The 16,353-nt window shown below is 40.2% G+C and overlaps 2 protein-coding genes across 3 annotated transcripts in view; one reads left to right on the plus strand and one right to left on the minus strand.

Annotated features, from left to right (window-relative positions):
• The first annotated feature begins 2,424 nt into the window (after positions 1 to 2,424).
• On the plus strand, positions 2,425 to 13,059 carry cpne3 (copine III). 2 transcript variants are annotated; one of them, XM_080865650.1, is made up of 17 exons: positions 2,425 to 2,561; positions 3,160 to 3,308; positions 3,665 to 3,844; positions 4,235 to 4,309; positions 4,396 to 4,467; positions 4,557 to 4,637; positions 6,476 to 6,565; positions 7,288 to 7,386; positions 7,517 to 7,603; positions 7,685 to 7,744; positions 7,835 to 7,968; positions 8,149 to 8,203; positions 8,372 to 8,423; positions 8,549 to 8,682; positions 9,581 to 9,817; positions 10,563 to 10,675; positions 11,218 to 11,357. In XM_080865650.1, the coding sequence occupies exons 2-16, from the start codon at positions 3,177 to 3,179 to the stop codon at positions 10,671 to 10,673; spliced, it is 1,599 nt and encodes a 532-aa protein (XP_080721776.1). In that variant the 5' UTR covers positions 2,425 to 2,561; positions 3,160 to 3,176; the 3' UTR covers positions 10,674 to 10,675; positions 11,218 to 11,357. The 2 variants fall into 2 exon arrangements, with proteins under 2 accessions (XP_080721776.1, XP_080721775.1); XM_080865649.1 differs by lacking the exon at positions 10,563 to 10,675 and having other exon boundaries at positions 11,218 to 13,059.
• Positions 13,060 to 14,306: 1,247 nt separating this feature from the next.
• The window catches only part of idi1 (isopentenyl-diphosphate delta isomerase 1), a 6,800-nt gene continuing 4,753 nt past the window's right edge, over positions 14,307 to 16,353 (minus strand). Inside the window, exon 7 of the mRNA XM_080865901.1 lies at positions 14,307 to 15,079. Coding sequence (XP_080722027.1) covers positions 14,867 to 15,079 — 213 coding nt within the window. The 3' untranslated portion in view covers positions 14,307 to 14,866. The remainder of the gene's footprint in view (positions 15,080 to 16,353) is intronic.

A 16,353-nucleotide genomic window follows, 5' to 3' on the forward strand; every position in this document is an offset into this window, starting at 1 on the left:
AACGCTGACCTAGAAAGAGCAATGATATATATTAAGGCAGCATCATTTTCAAAAGTCCGGAGGCAGATATGACTCAATGATGTGATAATGCGATTGGGCTTGAGTACTGTTATTTTTCATTAACATGAGATTAGAGCAAGCGTTTAACCAGTAGGAATGTCACTAATTACATTTACTACTTTAATCCACTATTACTTCATTTAGGTATTTCTATATTGTGCTCATTTGTGTTGCACCCGTGTTGTAGAGTGCTGCTTTTAAAATACTTGCTTGTTTGTCCAAAAGCCTATACCCTTTAAGTTAAATTTTAATTCACTAAAATTAAATAATTGTAAATATAATCTTAGGTCTCTGAAAAACAAATGCTCACGCGATGGTCTGCAACGCAGCGGAGTGAAGCCACTGAGCAGCCCAACTTTCTCCAGGTGAAATCAGTTTCTCCTGGTGATGTTTTAACACAAAACGTTTAAGACAAATAAGTTTGTAATGAATTAAATGTCTGCTGAAGGTTATGGATGGTTTAGTACATACATTAATCACATGCAGTAGTGCGGCCACATTTAAAAATATTACCCAAAACACTTCACGGAGCAACAAAAACAAGTTTCCTCAGTGAGTGGTAGAAATGGTACAAACAGTAAGTTATTAAAAATCAGAATTATATTCAAACTCTGACTGAAATTTGACAGCCACTCAAAACCTTTCTGAACATGGCCATGATGAAACAGAAACCTCACAAAACCAGAGAAATGTCCTTAAGATCTTAGATCTAATAAGCAAACATGATGCATTAGTGAAAAGACGACCGTCACAAGGTCCCACAAACGCAAAATATATCAGCAAAAGCACTCAAAAGGAGATTCTGGGATGTTTAGCTGAAGTGGTGAGTGAGGAAATCCTCAAGAATGTTAAAGAAAGTTAACATTTTTCTATTTTGACACATGAGACAAAGGACATAAAAAACAAAAACTGAGCAGTCGTCTCTAGTTGTAAGATATTATTATGATGGTGCGACTCAGGAGAGCTTCCTTGAATACCAAAGAGCAGAACAATTGGATGCTTCCAGTTTAAGAGAGAAGATCATTTGATGTCTGGAGAAGTAAGAGATGTAATATAAAGAGAACGTGGTGCTGACTCTGTGAAAGATGTCGCAGAAGCTGCATGTTTTTTCACTGCTGGAAAGACTGTATACATTCATGTCAGGCTCACATCACAATAATCAGATTAATATTCAAAAAGAAATGTTCGGTATGCCAGCACAGGAATGACCAAAACTGAGTGACCCTAGGTGGTCCTGTTGCTTTGCTACGCATAAAACCCTTCCTGGCAGGTTGTCTGCAGTAATGAGAGCGCTGGAGGAAAATCCACAAAATGCTGTAGATGCAAGAGGATTACGCTCTCAGACTGACTCCACGGGACTCCTTATGGTCTTCAGAAAATTTCTACGTGAAACAAAGATTTTGTCTGAGAAGCTCCAGTCAATAAATATGGACCCTGCCAAAGCAGCCGACCTTAATGAAGCCTCCGACAGACGTTTGAAGACTGCCTCAAAGAGGAGAGCTTTGATGAGCTGTGGCGTATAGCCACTGAAACATGCAGTAGTTGCCATCTTTCTACCATTGCCAAATCAAAAAGACCAAAACAAACATCTAGCAGACTGTCTGATAGTCTTAGTCTTATCTACATTTGGACAGAAAACAAATGTCAACAGCAAAGATGCCTTTACAGTCTCTATATTCCTTCCCATTATAGATAGGTGAGATCATTTCTCCATATATGACTCTGAATTGCAAGACTTACAAACTGAGATGTGCCATACAATACGACTTCTTGAAAGAAACAAAGCAAATGGCAGAGAGTGCCCATCCAGTTTGTGACATTCCTGGAACCTTGGAAGGAGGTCTTCTTGGAATTATTTTGCTTGTGCAATTGTCTGTGTTTCCTTAGAAGAGGTAATGATGCAATTAATAGTTTTAAAGCATTTTTGTGGATATTTTGTTGACTCCATTTACACATAGGGGATTTACACATACATCACTGAAGATGTGCCACCCTGCCGAGATCTCTTGCCCCTCCTTTGCCACCCCAATGTAAAATTTTCTAGATCCGCCACTGCTGAAGTAAAAAGTGAGTTTTTTTCCCCATATTTTGCAAAACCATTATCCAACACTAAAGTATGTTTAAACTCTTGTGCAGCTCCACTTTTCACGTAATAGATCATTAGCAGGACAAAATACTGCATATAAGTTTGAAAACTGTACCCAGTGTTTTGTTTTTTGGCTTTACTCGAGTTTAAAGTAGTTTACACTGGTTTTATATCAGATTGATCATATATCCCCCTCTTGCCCTTAGCCCCCCACCCAGCCACCCGCACACACAGATTCCTGGTGACGCCCCTGTTCGTTTAAAGTGGTGGGCGTGGTTTCGTGCTTTCGAGATTAAGCGGACGGGAGCTACTTTTCCTTACAAGAGCACTGTGCCAAGGGAGTGTTACCAGTGTCGGTTATAGTAGCCAATATTTTCTTTCCGTGAGTCCCATAACGCGTCTCACACTTTCAAAGGTAAGCCTGAATTTAAACTAGCTATTACTAATTTTGCGGAAGTTGACGTGGTATACCAGCTAACCTAGTTAGTTGTCAGTTTATTAGCCCTGTGAGCCTACGAGCAGTCTTTTTTTTTAAGTGCTCTTTAGCTTTTCTGCTCCACACCCACTGCACGGCATTAATGGTTGTGTCACATTTTCCAAGACACTGTGCAGCAGAGAAGCATTGTACGTAAGTGAATTCATTGGCTACCTTAGTCATAACGGGATAGTGTAACGTTAGCACCCCTAATGTAGTGTAACGTTAGACCGCTAATAGTTAAACGTAATGTCGAAGCAAAAAAATCCTCCCGAAAACAAAAAACAAAACAAACCCGTCTGTGTGTTAGAACAACATCACTGCCTAGCTGCACGACTGGTTTCGTTTAGAGGGAGGCTGGGAGGGCTAACAGTAGCGTCACAATTGTATACCTACGTAAACAAACGCAAAAATGTCAGTATTTCAGGACGATCTTCACTAAACATTACCACAGCCACTTACTGTTAAATCAGGGCTCATAGTACTGTGTAGTGCAATGTCTGTTTTTTTAAACATCTCTATGTTGTTGTCTTCCCAGTTTATTACCAGTCAGACATGGCTGCCCAGTGTGTAACCAAGGTGGAGCTGACTGTGTCCTGTGAGAACCTCCTGGACAAAGACGTCGGCTCAAAGTCAGACCCCCTGTGTGTCCTGTTAATGAACAGCTCTGATTCTCAGTGGTATGAGGTCAGTGTGTTTAGCAGGTCTAAATGATTTGAGTGTCAAACCCACCATCATGAGCCTGTATTCCATACCAACTTTGAAAGGAACAGATAGATTCCTAAGAGTCTCTCCCTACACTGGAAAGCTGATAAGACAGGATATTGGAAAGCCCACATGTTCTCTAGGTGCAATCGGTTATATCACTGTAGTAGGAGAAAAGCTACAGTTCAGTGTTAATTGTTAACAGTGTTAAAAGCCCCCTGAAGGGATAGTTTCCATTTCCTGTTTCCTCACTGTGTGTCTCAATACAAACTACTGCTTTGTGAAGAGTTCACAGCACTAATTTCTCTCTGACTAACTGATGCAATCTTTTCTAACAGGTGGGTCGCACAGAGAAAGTCCAGAATTGTCTCAGCCCAAAGTTTGCAAAGAAGTTTGTCGTTGACTACTACTTTGAAATAGTGCAAAAGCTGAAGTTTGGAGTTTATGACATTGACAACAAGACAATTGACCTGACTGACGATGACTTCCTGGGTGAACTAGAATGCACCCTGGGCCAAGTAAGGTTTCCTTCTCTTTTCCTCTTTCTGCAAGGCTGAAGGTTTTCAGTGTTCAACATTTCAGAATTAATTTCTGTTAAATGAAGTAAACAAGATTTTGCAGGTGCAAAACTGGTAGGACTTATACTTTGCTGTAAGAGGACACTACAGTGTTACCATGTTGCAGATGAAGCATTAACATCCCTGATAAGCAGTTGCTGGTTCGACTCTTATCAGTGTAATGTGACCTCATGTGTTCATTATGCCCGATTTGTCATTTGCTTAATGGTCTGCAGGCTGCTGTGTATTACTCATTTATTCTCTTGTCTTCATTCTGAGCCTATTCATTCAAATTATTTTGCTGTGGCTAATTGTCTTTGTCAAAGTGCATGTTTTTTTGCTTGCTTTCAGGTTGTATCTAGTAAGAAACTGACCCGACCGCTTGTGTTGAAGAACAAATCACCAGCAGGGAAAGGGACCATCACAGTGAGTGATGCAGAAAGCTGCAGATAAACAGTTGGATGGTGTTGTTTTGCTTTTGTCTCAGTCATTTATCTTTAATTGTGTTATAGATCAATGCAGAGGAAATAAAAGACAATAGGGTGGTGAATTTTGAAGTGGCAGCAAGAAAACTAGACAACAAGGTATGGCTGATACAGCGTTATAACTTAAATTCATTCTTTCATTTTTAGGTATTATTGACCTCATTCCCTTTATTCATTTTCGTACACAGGATTTGTTTGGAAAGTCCGACCCCTACCTGGAGTTCTACAAGCAGACAGAAACAGGCTGGCAGCTGGCTCACAGAACAGAGGTGAACACAAAGCTTTTACACTGCTCCTGCCTATCCAAAAGATACCAAATAACAGAACTAAAAGTTGTAACTAGATACACAGTGACCATCAAAACGATGAAACAATATTGCCGTAAACAGTTTATTTTGCGACACCACGAAACAAACGATAGCGTAAAATGAAACGATAGACGTTTTTATATCGTCATCTGATATATATCGTCATATCGAACAGCCCTACTTCTAAAGAAAACTAATATATTTAGAAGACACATTATTTCTATTTGCACACAATAACAAAATTACTCCAGAAAAATGACCGGGGTCAATATTATTAGTACCCTGATAAACGGACCTTTTCATTGAGCTGTAGCACAGACCATTGCTGTGCAATGATGTGATTTAGCTATTTAATGTTCAGAGGTTGTAAAATGAAGAGGGGAAGACTATCTTTAAATTTACACATACTATAAAAACATCAGGAGAGGTTTGAGCTGTCACTGGAGAAAGCGTCATGCCAAAAATGAAAGCAATCAGTTTAGACTTGAGAAAAGAATTGTTGATGCTCACAGAGGAGGAGATGGATGTGCAAAGTTATCACAGCATTTCTGAGTGTCAAGAGCTACAGCGAGAAGTATCAATTCAATATTCTTATGATTGGAGAAAGAATGGAGAGGCGTACAACCCAAAGATCATCATCATCTCCACAGTGAAACATGGTGGTGGGAATATTATGCTGGCGGATGCTTCAGTGTGTCTGAAACTGGGAATCTCATCAAGGTGGATGAAATCATGAAGAACGATATGGGAAGTAAAGCAATGACCCATCAATTATGGCAGTCATGGCGAAAAACTCTCTGCAGAAGACCAAATTTTCTCCTTATCTCTAACTTCTCTGATGGAGGAACAGTGATTTTTCTCTTCACCCTCAATATTCAGGGTGAAAAGAGGAACTTATGATGGTGTAACTGTTAAACACAGCTTTTGCACAATTATTATTAGCTAACACTAGCTTAGTTAGCAACTGCTCAGACACACATAGCTGCTAATTATCGGTGAATTACATACATCTCTCTCTTGGCAGTGTGTACCTCACAACAGGATGTATTATTTATCTGATAATACAATTACAATGTTCCATAAGGCACTAACAGCAGAACACTCTAGTTTAGTGACTGGATTTGGTGGAGGTGAGGCGTAGCAGATGGCTTTAGGCTGTCTCTTCTCATCTACCTGTCAAAGAGGCCACACCCTAACTTTAAGTCTTAACCAAACAGGTGAGTGATTATAAAAGCTAGAGAGCCTGATACAAACAGTTTTCCGTACCAGGTTGTAAACCTGTTAATTTAAATTTTGAAGTTTGGCATTTTGAGAAGGGGGTTGACTCTGTTTTAGAGTCAGGCTCCAGACTCTATATTGTTGTTGTTCAGTGAGTCATGGCATTAACTTAAGCCTGTGCTTTGTTTCTCAAATACTGAAAACCGGTTTTGATCCAAATGTGAGGGTGTATTTATAGCTTTTCTTTCTTGGAAGGACTGGGCTCTTGTTTGAGACCAAATAAGCTCCAGAGGGGAAAAAACATTTTTTCTCCTCCATGTGGTGCTCCCCAGCACCTGATCAAGAACTCTCTGTATGTCTGATACTAAAATTTCCTTTGTTGGATAACAAACTGTAGCTGTAGCTTTTGCGTTGTTGTTATTAGGTGGGCCGCCTACCAGTTGGTGACACAGCATCAACAAACCACAGATGAGATAAAAGGAGCATATTTGACATTTTCTCCAGTGACATGTTGACTAAACCAGACCGACTGGACTTGTAGTATCCTGCAGTATCTGATTGTGATGAACTGTTTTTCTCAGGTGGTGAAGAACAACTTGAATCCAACATGGAGGCCGTTTCGAATCCCTCTGCAGTCTCTCTGTGGAGGAGACATGGAGAAGCCAATAAAAGTAAGTAAATGATTTCAATCCACTGGGCACCTACAATCACTCTGATTTTTCTTGTTGAGTTCAAATTCGCTGTTCTGCTTTAGAGCTGTCGGAGTAAGTGGTACTTCAAAACATACAAAGTAACTAGCGTGTTACAAATTAGCTTGATGATATTTTTTTTAACCTCTGAAGCAAACATGTCAGGAAGGAAGCACGTTCCCACCGTAGAGGACAAGTGAGTTATTTGTGAATCAAAGTATTTGTATTTTTACATCTCTCCATCATTTCCTGTGTGATGTGTGCGTGAAAGGACCACATTGGGAACAAGGCGGGGTCTCTGCAAGGTGCTCGCCACTTTTATCAAGTTTACCATTCGTGAAAAGCAACACATACAAGTCCAGTCATTTTACTGTCCGCCTCTCTTCAAGAACACGTGGAGTACAAAGTGTTCATTTGAGTGTTTCCTTTGCATGTTGTTTGTTTCTTCTGTTTTGTTTGTCTGCAGAGAGGAACTTCACCAAACCTTTTCTCATTTGTCTGTAATGGCATCCAGCACTGCGGATATTTTTAGTTTTTATTCGTAGCCCTCCTAGTTACTGAGAATAATCCCATTTCCACAGAGAAAGTATTCTTAGCAAAGTCTGGTTATTTATTACTTCTGCTTTGGGTGAACTGACCCTTAATGGAAGATTTTCCCCTCCAGTTTAACTCGATCACGACCAAATGTTTTTGCCCGTTTTCAGGTTGAGTGTTACGACTACGACAATGACGGGTCACATGATCTTATTGGCGTCTTTGAGACGACAATGAAACGCCTCCAAGAAGCCTCACACACTTCTCCGGTATGAGAGTACTGCAATATGTGGGCAGCTCAAACATTTCTGCACTGTGTTTGAGTTGATGGCTAAAATTGCCCTTTGGTCTCTGACATTGCAACAGAATGTGGCCTTTACTGTGGTTTTATTCTTGCAGGCAGAGTTTGAATGCATCAACAGTAAAAAGAAACAGAAGAAGAAAGGCTACAAGAACTCTGGTGTTGTGAGCGTAAAGCTTTGCCAGGTGTGGTACTGATTTTTGTTGTTGTTTTGTTTTTGCTTTTTGCTATTTAAACTGACTTGATGACCAGTATACTTGTTCCAGGTGGTGAAGGAGTATACATTCTTGGATTATATTATGGGAGGCTGTCAGATTAACTTCACTGTGAGTCTCGTCTTCTGTTTCTTTTCCGTTTTCATTCATTCATCTTTGCAGTAAGGTTTTCTATAGCTTCACCTGTATGTTTGCCAATAGGTGGCCGTTGACTTCACAGGTTCCAACGGGGATCCTCGGTCACCCCAGTCTCTGCATTACATTAGTCCCCAGGGTGTTAATGAGTATCTCACTGCAATCTGGTCAGTGGGTAATGTCATCCAGGACTATGACAGGTAGGAATATATTTCACATACCTGGTATTATTAGTGTAAACTATGAGCTATTTAAAGCTACTTAAGTAGAGTTGTATGATAGGGACTCATTTAACTTGGCTGATAACTGTATCAACTTATTGGCAATGCAATCTATGGCTCATAATTCAAATAAGCTTTTGGTTTGTCTTTCATGTTTAGTGATAAGATGTTTCCTGCATTTGGCTTTGGAGCCCAGATTCCACCCACATGGCAGGTAAAGCTTCTGTTTATATGAAATGAGACATTTCCACACCACATAAGACAGTTTTTTGTTTGTTACCATACTGTAGATTGTGCTTTGACATTGTTAGATCACACTGTGAACCTGTGATGTTTGCTCTAATTTGCTGATTTTTCTCTGTTATAATCTATTGTGTTACAGGTTTCCCATGAGTTTCCGCTCAATTTCAACCCATCAAATCCATTTTGTGCAGGTGTGTTTACAGATAAATGCACTGGAGCTGATGTTTCATTACTTACTATACACATGCACCCTAGTACACTGTAGTTCTCAGTTTGTAGTGTGTTTAATCAATGGTGTGTGTATGGGTGTGTGTAGGTGTTGAAGGTGTGGTTGAAGCCTACAGAAGCTGCCTGCCTCAAGTCAAACTGTACGGTCCCACCAATTTCTCCCCGATTATCAACCACGTGGCCTGCTTTGCAAAGCAAGCCCTCCAGCAGACCACTGCAGCTGTGAGTATTTCACCTCTTCAGCTCACTCACTGTAGGCAAGGGCTTTCAGTTTCATATTTGAAATTTAATTTAATGCTTTAACATGCGGACCATCTACAATTGACAAAATAAGAGATTGATGCATGCTTAACATACAACCCCACCCAGTGGATGAACTGAGGGACTGCACCAAGGGCTGGTATAAGGTAAATAGGGGTTGTTCAATGCTGTGAATAATGCAAACTCCAACATTATGGAGTAGAAGGATATGAGCCTAGTAGGTTATCTTTTACTCTACAACTCTGTGAGCATTTGCAATATTCCAGCCTGCACTGAAGAGTAAGAGATATTAGTAATGTCATGAGTAGTGCAGTCTACAAATTCATATGTTTAGTCATCGGTTCTAGTAAGATCATAGTGTGTTAAAGTCTTAGCACTCAACTTGAAAACCTTGCAAAAACATTTGCTTTTGGAGCGAGCAAACTCAAAAATGTTTTTTGTACATCCCAAATCCAAAACTAAAAAACTGCAAGTGTTTGCAATATCTCTTGGAATTTGTGAGCCATTATTGGATACTGTATTTGGGAAAATAATTAATCTTACATCATGGCCACATATGCTGTCCTGTTAATAAGGAAAAAGTGGGTTATGAATTCACTACCTCATTTATACTCTCAGTAAACATTTGGTTCAGGCAGTCCTGTCAGTGTAATGGTTGTATAATCTTCACATTGAAGCAGGTGATTTAATAATAGCTTGATCCAAAGCTACAGGATAACAGGGGATGGGGCTTTCTGATGCTCGAGGGGCACTAAGCAGTAGAACTGAGCAAATATCAGAGTTTTGATGAGGATTCAAAAGCTTCTTGCTTACATGTTGCTGTAATAGTTGTGTTTTTGTTGTTGTTGTCTTCTTGTAGCAATATTTTGTTCTGCTGATCATCACTGATGGAGTGATCACGGACATGGACGAGACGCGCAACGCTATCGTCAACGCATCTCGCCTGCCCATGTCTATCATCATCGTCGGGGTCGGAGGGGCGGACTTCAGTGCCATGGAGTTCCTGGATGGAGACGATGGTCGTTTGCGCTCTCTCACTGGCGAGGCTGCCATGAGAGACATTGTCCAGTTTGTACCATTCAGGCAGTTTCAAAATGTAAGTGACAGTAAAAACATCAAGTTTTTGTTGTTTTTGTTTTATATCTATATGTACCAGGTTTCTGGATGCTGTTAGCTTTGGGTGTCCCCCTGATTTTTATGTCCACATTGCATGTACTTTGTTTTTTGTTTTTTTTCTAAGCTGACATTAAAATTACAAACTAAACGGAGCAGAGTGTTTCTCGAGCCAATACCAGTTAATCATATATATCCAAAGTGAGGGATTGCCTGCGCCTCAGCCTAAAAATCATCTAAGCTGTTTTCACACATGAAATGTTGCGGGAAACATGTTAGGACAACCAGAGAATGTCCCTTCTCACATTTTCCACATCCCAAGAACAATGCCCATGTGGGCCCACAGTGGGAAAGTGTGGGTGAACTGTGGGGTTGTGTAGGCGGGGCAAACCCACACTTACACCATGTAAGTCCCAAGTTGGGTGTGCTAATGCTGGGTCTCTGCTTCGTGTAGTCCACTCTATGGGCTGCCTCACTGGAGCCTTACATTTCATGCCAGTGAAATATGCTGTTTGGTGTAGGAGAGGAGGTTTCATGGGCTCTTCCCACATGAGTGCGTTGTTAAAAGAGAGCCGGGAGGCTGACGGCCGTTTAATGTCCAGTCTGACTGAGACTGACAGATGCATTACCACAACCTGTGTAATGTCTGGAAACATGCAGAGCTACAGCGCATGTGTGGAAACAGCTTTAGCTTATCTCTTTGCTTTGTTTTATCCATTTCTTTTCAGGCGCCCAGCCAGGCTCTTGCCCAAAGCGTATTGGCCGAGTTACCTCAGCAAGTGACCTCCTTCTTCAGTTCATTGAAACTGAAGCCTCCCCAAGATCCTAGTCCTTCATAGGGGTACCTCAGAAATATTAAGTCATAAACCCTGCTTTCATCTAACTTCTCCTTCACCTGCACGAAAAACTGCAGCAATGAATCACTGCATGCGATTCATCATCAGTCTGGTACAACAAAGTCTGTCGTACTGTCTGACTGAGTATCTGTGGCTCTGGTTAAAGGCACTGGTGGCACTCTGACTTATATTAAAGGAAAATTCCTCTATTTACGTAACGCTGTTAAAGCGGCACTTTGTTGTTAAAGTGATAAGCAGTTGAGCACATCTTTGATCGGTCCAGGAGTTTTGATTAATGTTAGCCTACCACCGGCCTCAAAAGTATAATCATCTCTGCTGGAGTGTGACGTAATTACAGCCTCAGAAAGTGTCAAGATAACATCTGAAATCCAATGTTTATTAAAGTGTGTGGAATTTTCCTTTAAGCTCTCTTCATTTCCATCACTCTCTCCTTGCTGTGTTCAATACTCGTGCAAGGAATCAGTTAAAAACATGTAGAATTATTTTCCTCTTCACTGTTTTTGACTTGACTCTTTTTGCTCTTCAGGCACCGAAGGAAGCGCTGGCAAAGACCGTGCTGGCTGAAGTACCAGGTCAGCTGGTGGATTTTTTTAATACCATGAAACTGAGTCCACCCAACTCCAACCCTGCAACCAACCCTGCAGGCACTGTGTAGCAGACTCATCTCATCTCCAGCAACTATAGATCACCTCATAGCTTCCTCACATTATGCAATCACCACACTGAGATAATAGAAAACACATCCTACACAATCACTCTCCTCGGTTGAATAATCTGTTATTGCTTTTAGATGCTAAAACAGGCTTGGTGCTTTTGAGATTACAGTGAATTCTAAAGCAACTGCAAAATAACCCACACTAAGATTTAAGGCTTTAGTGTTAATGTAATATTTACTGAATAACAGGATATTCAGATTTACAAGATAAAACACTGCAAAGCAGTGTGATTAATTTTTTTTAATGCGTGTTTGTTGGCTCCAGAAGCAAATTATAAAAATTAGGTAAAATGTAGAATAGGGAGTTCTGGGCTTCTCTGCTTAGGCTGCTGCCCCCACGAGCCGGCCCCAGATAAGCGGGAAAAAAATGGATGGATGGAGGTAAAATGTAAAATAATAAAGATTATCTTTTGATAGCATCATACCACATGTTTATTCTTGTTGTTTTTGGCACGTGGAGCTTCTTCTAAAAGCTGTGGCATTATTGCACATTTATAGCAAAACATTATATTATTCTGTTTAGTTAGAATGAAATGCCAAACCCAGAGTATTATTCTGAAATGATGTTGTGATAACTGGAATGTATAATGCCAGTTTCTAGTTTTGTGTCAGCTACATTTAGATACTTTATCACTTGGATGAAGATTAGCAAAGTTACCACGGGATCATTTCTTCAACTGGACCAACAACTAAGAGGAACATAAATCGGTATTAAACATGCTGGCACAGTAGAAACCAAACTCAGGACTGATCGTTAGTCATATATAGAGTCTAAATGATACAGTAGTCTTTAAGATCGATAACGATATTTGGTGAGTTTAATAATCTGATACTTTGATATATAGGCAGACTTTTGTTTTTTTTCTTCTCTTACCTTGTTTACTCTGCCCACCTTTGCTTGTTTTGTGGCTTTCCAAACATACATGCTGCCAACAGGGAAGCTGCATGTTTCAAGGGCATATCTACCGTAACTTCTTTACCTGATACTGAAGGATTGGCAAACAGCTAACATTGTTCGGGTGATAAATGGATCAGGTCCTAGTCATGTACATTTATGGGTTTTTTTTGTTTGTTTTTACCTTTTTGTTTTTATATGGTTTTACAATGAAACGAGTGTATCACGTTTCATCTGCTTTGTGGTCTGAAAGAAGTGGGAACTGTGCCTTCATTGTGCATTAAGCATGCAAATAAAGCCTATTTTATTCAAACAAATTAAATCAGAGCGTCATTTACCCCTTACAAAGAACTAGAAACTGTTTATTTCTCATGCACACAGTAAAGTTGAAGCCATTTCTGTTGCTACTAATGTTAGTGTTATGTTAATTCCACAGCATAGTTTAGGATGTTGATCCACTCTGCTGGTCTTGAGTGTAAGGATTTGTGGATACAGTCATGTACGGTATTTAAAAGACAGACGAGGCTTTCAACTCTGCAAACTAAAGCCAGTGCGGAAGTGCCCTGAAAATGCATTCTTTCTAATGCCCACAGTATACATGTGTATACTGAAGAAATATGTTCATAAATGCAGGGTGTGTGCGTGTGCACAGGCACATATGTATGTTTATATTTGAGAATGTATTCATGTATATACATATAAATGCAAATGTGTCCATGTTTCTGTTTGTTTGCAGCTGAACATATATATCAGGATAAAGTTTATTGCTATCAATTTTCCATTGACTGCACGTCAGTACCTAGCTGTCGATGCCCCATCTATTCTGTCCTTTACAGCTTTACAGTCCTGTCTTTCTTGTTATGTCTCATGTGAATGTTCCTCTGTACAAAAAACAAAACTTAGAAAAACCATTCAAGCCAAGACATCGTGCTATTCAGCTTGAGTTTATTTTCAATATCTTTTATCATTTTTCTTCAGTTCCAGTTTAAGATTCATGCTTTTCCCCCCACCCAATTTAGAGCTTATAATGAGTGTCTGTATGGCCTTTGTGACGCTGGTGGAGAGTTGCTCAGACTCTAGGAGGCCATGCTGAAGAGAGGGCGAGGAGGAAGCTCCAGCTGCAGGATGCAGGGAACTACCTGTCACCACTTCCTGTGTGGTGAGGATTTCGGAGCTATGCGTTACCTGCTGCTTCTCTTTAAGAGTTTGAATGTAACTTCTCACCATGCGGAGTAGTTTAGATGTTTTGTAGAATAAAGTTATAAGAATGATCTTTTAAGCCTATTTAAAGAATCACAGAAATATTGAGTGATGTTACATTAGACTGTTTTTTTGCTGCTCTTTGACTTCAGCAGGAGGAGGTGAACCTACAGCTGGGAGCGATTCCCTGGTGGGTGTGAGGATCGTATTTCCGTTATTCCTGGTCTGTACCTCAGACAAGAACTGAGTCAGCTTTTTGAAGTTTTCCTACAGAAAGAGGACTAAGACGGCAACACACTCCTAATGATTTGTCTTCTCAGTGTTGCCATAATGTTTTCAGTTGTTAAATACTAAACTAAAAGCAGATAATTCAGTGTTGAAATATTCCACAAAAGTTCCACATTAAGAAAAGTGACCCCAGACAGTCTACGAAGGTGTTTTTCTGTCCACAAAGTAAATATGATTCAAGAATCACCAATTACACGATTTCAGCTAAAAAAAAATTCACATATCAGCTTTCTCTAGATTTAAGTCTTAATGAATAATATGTTCATTTTGTGAGTTACATTCCCCCCGTGAGGCAAAGAAACGATAACGCAAAGTATACTTAAGGGCAGACCTCCCATGATATTGCCAAATCACCACCATATAATCTCTCCCTTGGCCTCTCAGTTGAGGTCTGGTTTCAAAAAGCTCGACTTGATATAAGATGTACAACTTACCGAAATTATTACCACAAAAATCAAGGTATTATTCAGCTAGTAGTGAATCAATTGAATCTAAAATTCAAAAATAAATGCTCGTGCAAAGTTCACACAAATACTTTATTGTGTAAAAGTGTACAAAGATACAGCTTGTTCACTGATGTCACTGTCAACAATGCAGAGTGATAGCAGTTGTGACTTAGAGATACTAATCCCCTCAGGCTAACGACCTATAATCAGGCACTTCACATTATTATATAAAAATAGGTTGCTGCCTTTGTGGAGCTGTTCTTATTTAGTGTCACATTTCCTGCTAACATCACCTTCTGCTCAGGCTGTGAACCCAGCTCATCCGAACTATTGCCTGAAAGATGACACGTGAGCACTACAGCAAACGTCTGATCTACAGTGAAGATGGATGCATCTCAGTGCTACAAACCTACATAAATCACCTTATAGATCACATGACTAAGACATTCTTTACTTTGCGTTACAGTGCTGAAGCTCCACACCTTCTCCAAAGTAGCTAGTGGAAACCTCACATCTTGAGTGGAGGTTTATTTTCAGTTCTCCAGCAGCTCAGCCGACTGTATTTTTATGTCAGTTCTGCATAAATCAAAGAGCTTGAAATGCTGGAAGAGGAGCCGGATCCTGGATAGAATTACATGCGGTGGATTTTGTGGTGATCCATGAACTGTTTGAGGTTCTGCAGGTTGTCCCACCACGTGAAGAGGAAGGTCTCTGCAATGAGACTGAACCAGGGCGTGATCTCCAGTTCTTTGCGCTTGGCCTTCTCCAACATCTCCTTCAGCTCCTCTTTGCTCACATAACAGTGGCTTTTGATCTCATTGGGGTCTGGATTCAAGTCCACGTCCTGTGGAGAGGCATAAGAAAGTCATGCATCAAAGACAATCCTAATAGACAAAAGGCAGACTCGCAGACAAATGAAATCCAGATACACGTTACATCAAGATAAATGAAAACAGCTGTCTGTAGAGTTAATTTGCTCAGGAGTAATCATGTTTTTTGCTCCATTCCTGCTTCCTCTAAGCCGGTACTCTCTCATATTGTCTGCACCTTGTAAACATGAGGCCTCTGTGCTCATACCCAGAGCTGTATGCCTTTGAGACCACATTAGGGACGCTCTCTATATGATACAGAGTCATGAGCCATTACTTGCACATACGCTGACCTCATTATAGGAAAAACTGGACATGTTTAATGTGGGCTGTCACAGTTTGCATGCTTAACTTTAAATCATCATGGAATTGTATCTGTAGAACACCTTAAAATTTAAGGTGATAATATTCAGTTGTATGATTGTGGTCAGTGACTCACTGAGCTAACATGCACCTAATATATGCGCATTTTAATTTTTGCATGCCAGTCACAAACACACACATTAGAGCAGTTTCACCTGAGGCAGGTCCACCTCACATCAGTGTCCTGCAGAGTGACCACAAGTTAGTTTGAAGAGCTTAATGATTACATCCTGTGTACATGAAGCATATTCCTAAATGAAGCTATTCTTTTAAATCCACAGAACTCATGTACTCAGAGGTAAACTCAGGCCAAGGGTTGTTATTTACACGGGTGAAATGAAGCTGTCACATCAAGCCTGCACACTGTGTAAGGTAGATTTAGCCTTTCAGGTTAAAACAAAAATCACTGAGTACAGTGGATATAAAAGTGTACACATCCCTGTTAAAATGCCAGGTTTTTATGATGTTAAAAAAAAAACAAGACCACAAAAAATTATTTCAACTCTTTTCCCACCATTAACATGAACTTTGACCTCTGCACAATTCATCTGAAAACCAAACAGATCTGTTGTGGGCAAAAATATGAATAATTAAAAACGTACAATAAGGGAGGCTGCCAAGATACCTACAGCAATACTGAAGGATGTGCAGGTATATTCGGCATGTACTGGTTGTGTGCTACATATGACAACATCCTGTATGTTGTCACATGTGTGGACTATGGGGCAGGGTTTCAAGACGGAAGCCTTCTCTGACAAAGAAAGACATCCAAGCCCAGGCACAATTTGCAAAAAAAATGCTAAAGTCTCTCAAAAGCATGTTACCATCCCCATGGTGAGCCATGGTGGTGGCGGTATCATGCTTTGAAGTTGATTTTTATCAGCTG

Source organism: Rhamphochromis sp. 'chilingali', assembly GCF_963969265.1.
Source record: "Rhamphochromis sp. 'chilingali' genome assembly, chromosome: 18".
In the NCBI taxonomy this organism is placed as follows: domain Eukaryota; kingdom Metazoa; phylum Chordata; class Actinopteri; order Cichliformes; family Cichlidae; genus Rhamphochromis; species Rhamphochromis sp. 'chilingali'.

Excerpts from the sequence above, each read along its gene's own strand:
- cpne3 (XM_080865649.1), top strand. The coding sequence starts at position 3,177 with ATGGCTGCCCAGTGTGTAACCAAGGTGGAGCTGACTGTGTCCTGTGAG. Across the intron at positions 3,845-4,234 it reads TAGAATGCACCCTGGGCCAA|GTTGTATCTAGTAAGAAACT; the intron begins GTAAGGTTTCCT and ends GCTTGCTTTCAG. Across the intron at positions 7,969-8,148 it reads GTCATCCAGGACTATGACAG|TGATAAGATGTTTCCTGCAT; the intron begins GTAGGAATATAT and ends TTTCATGTTTAG.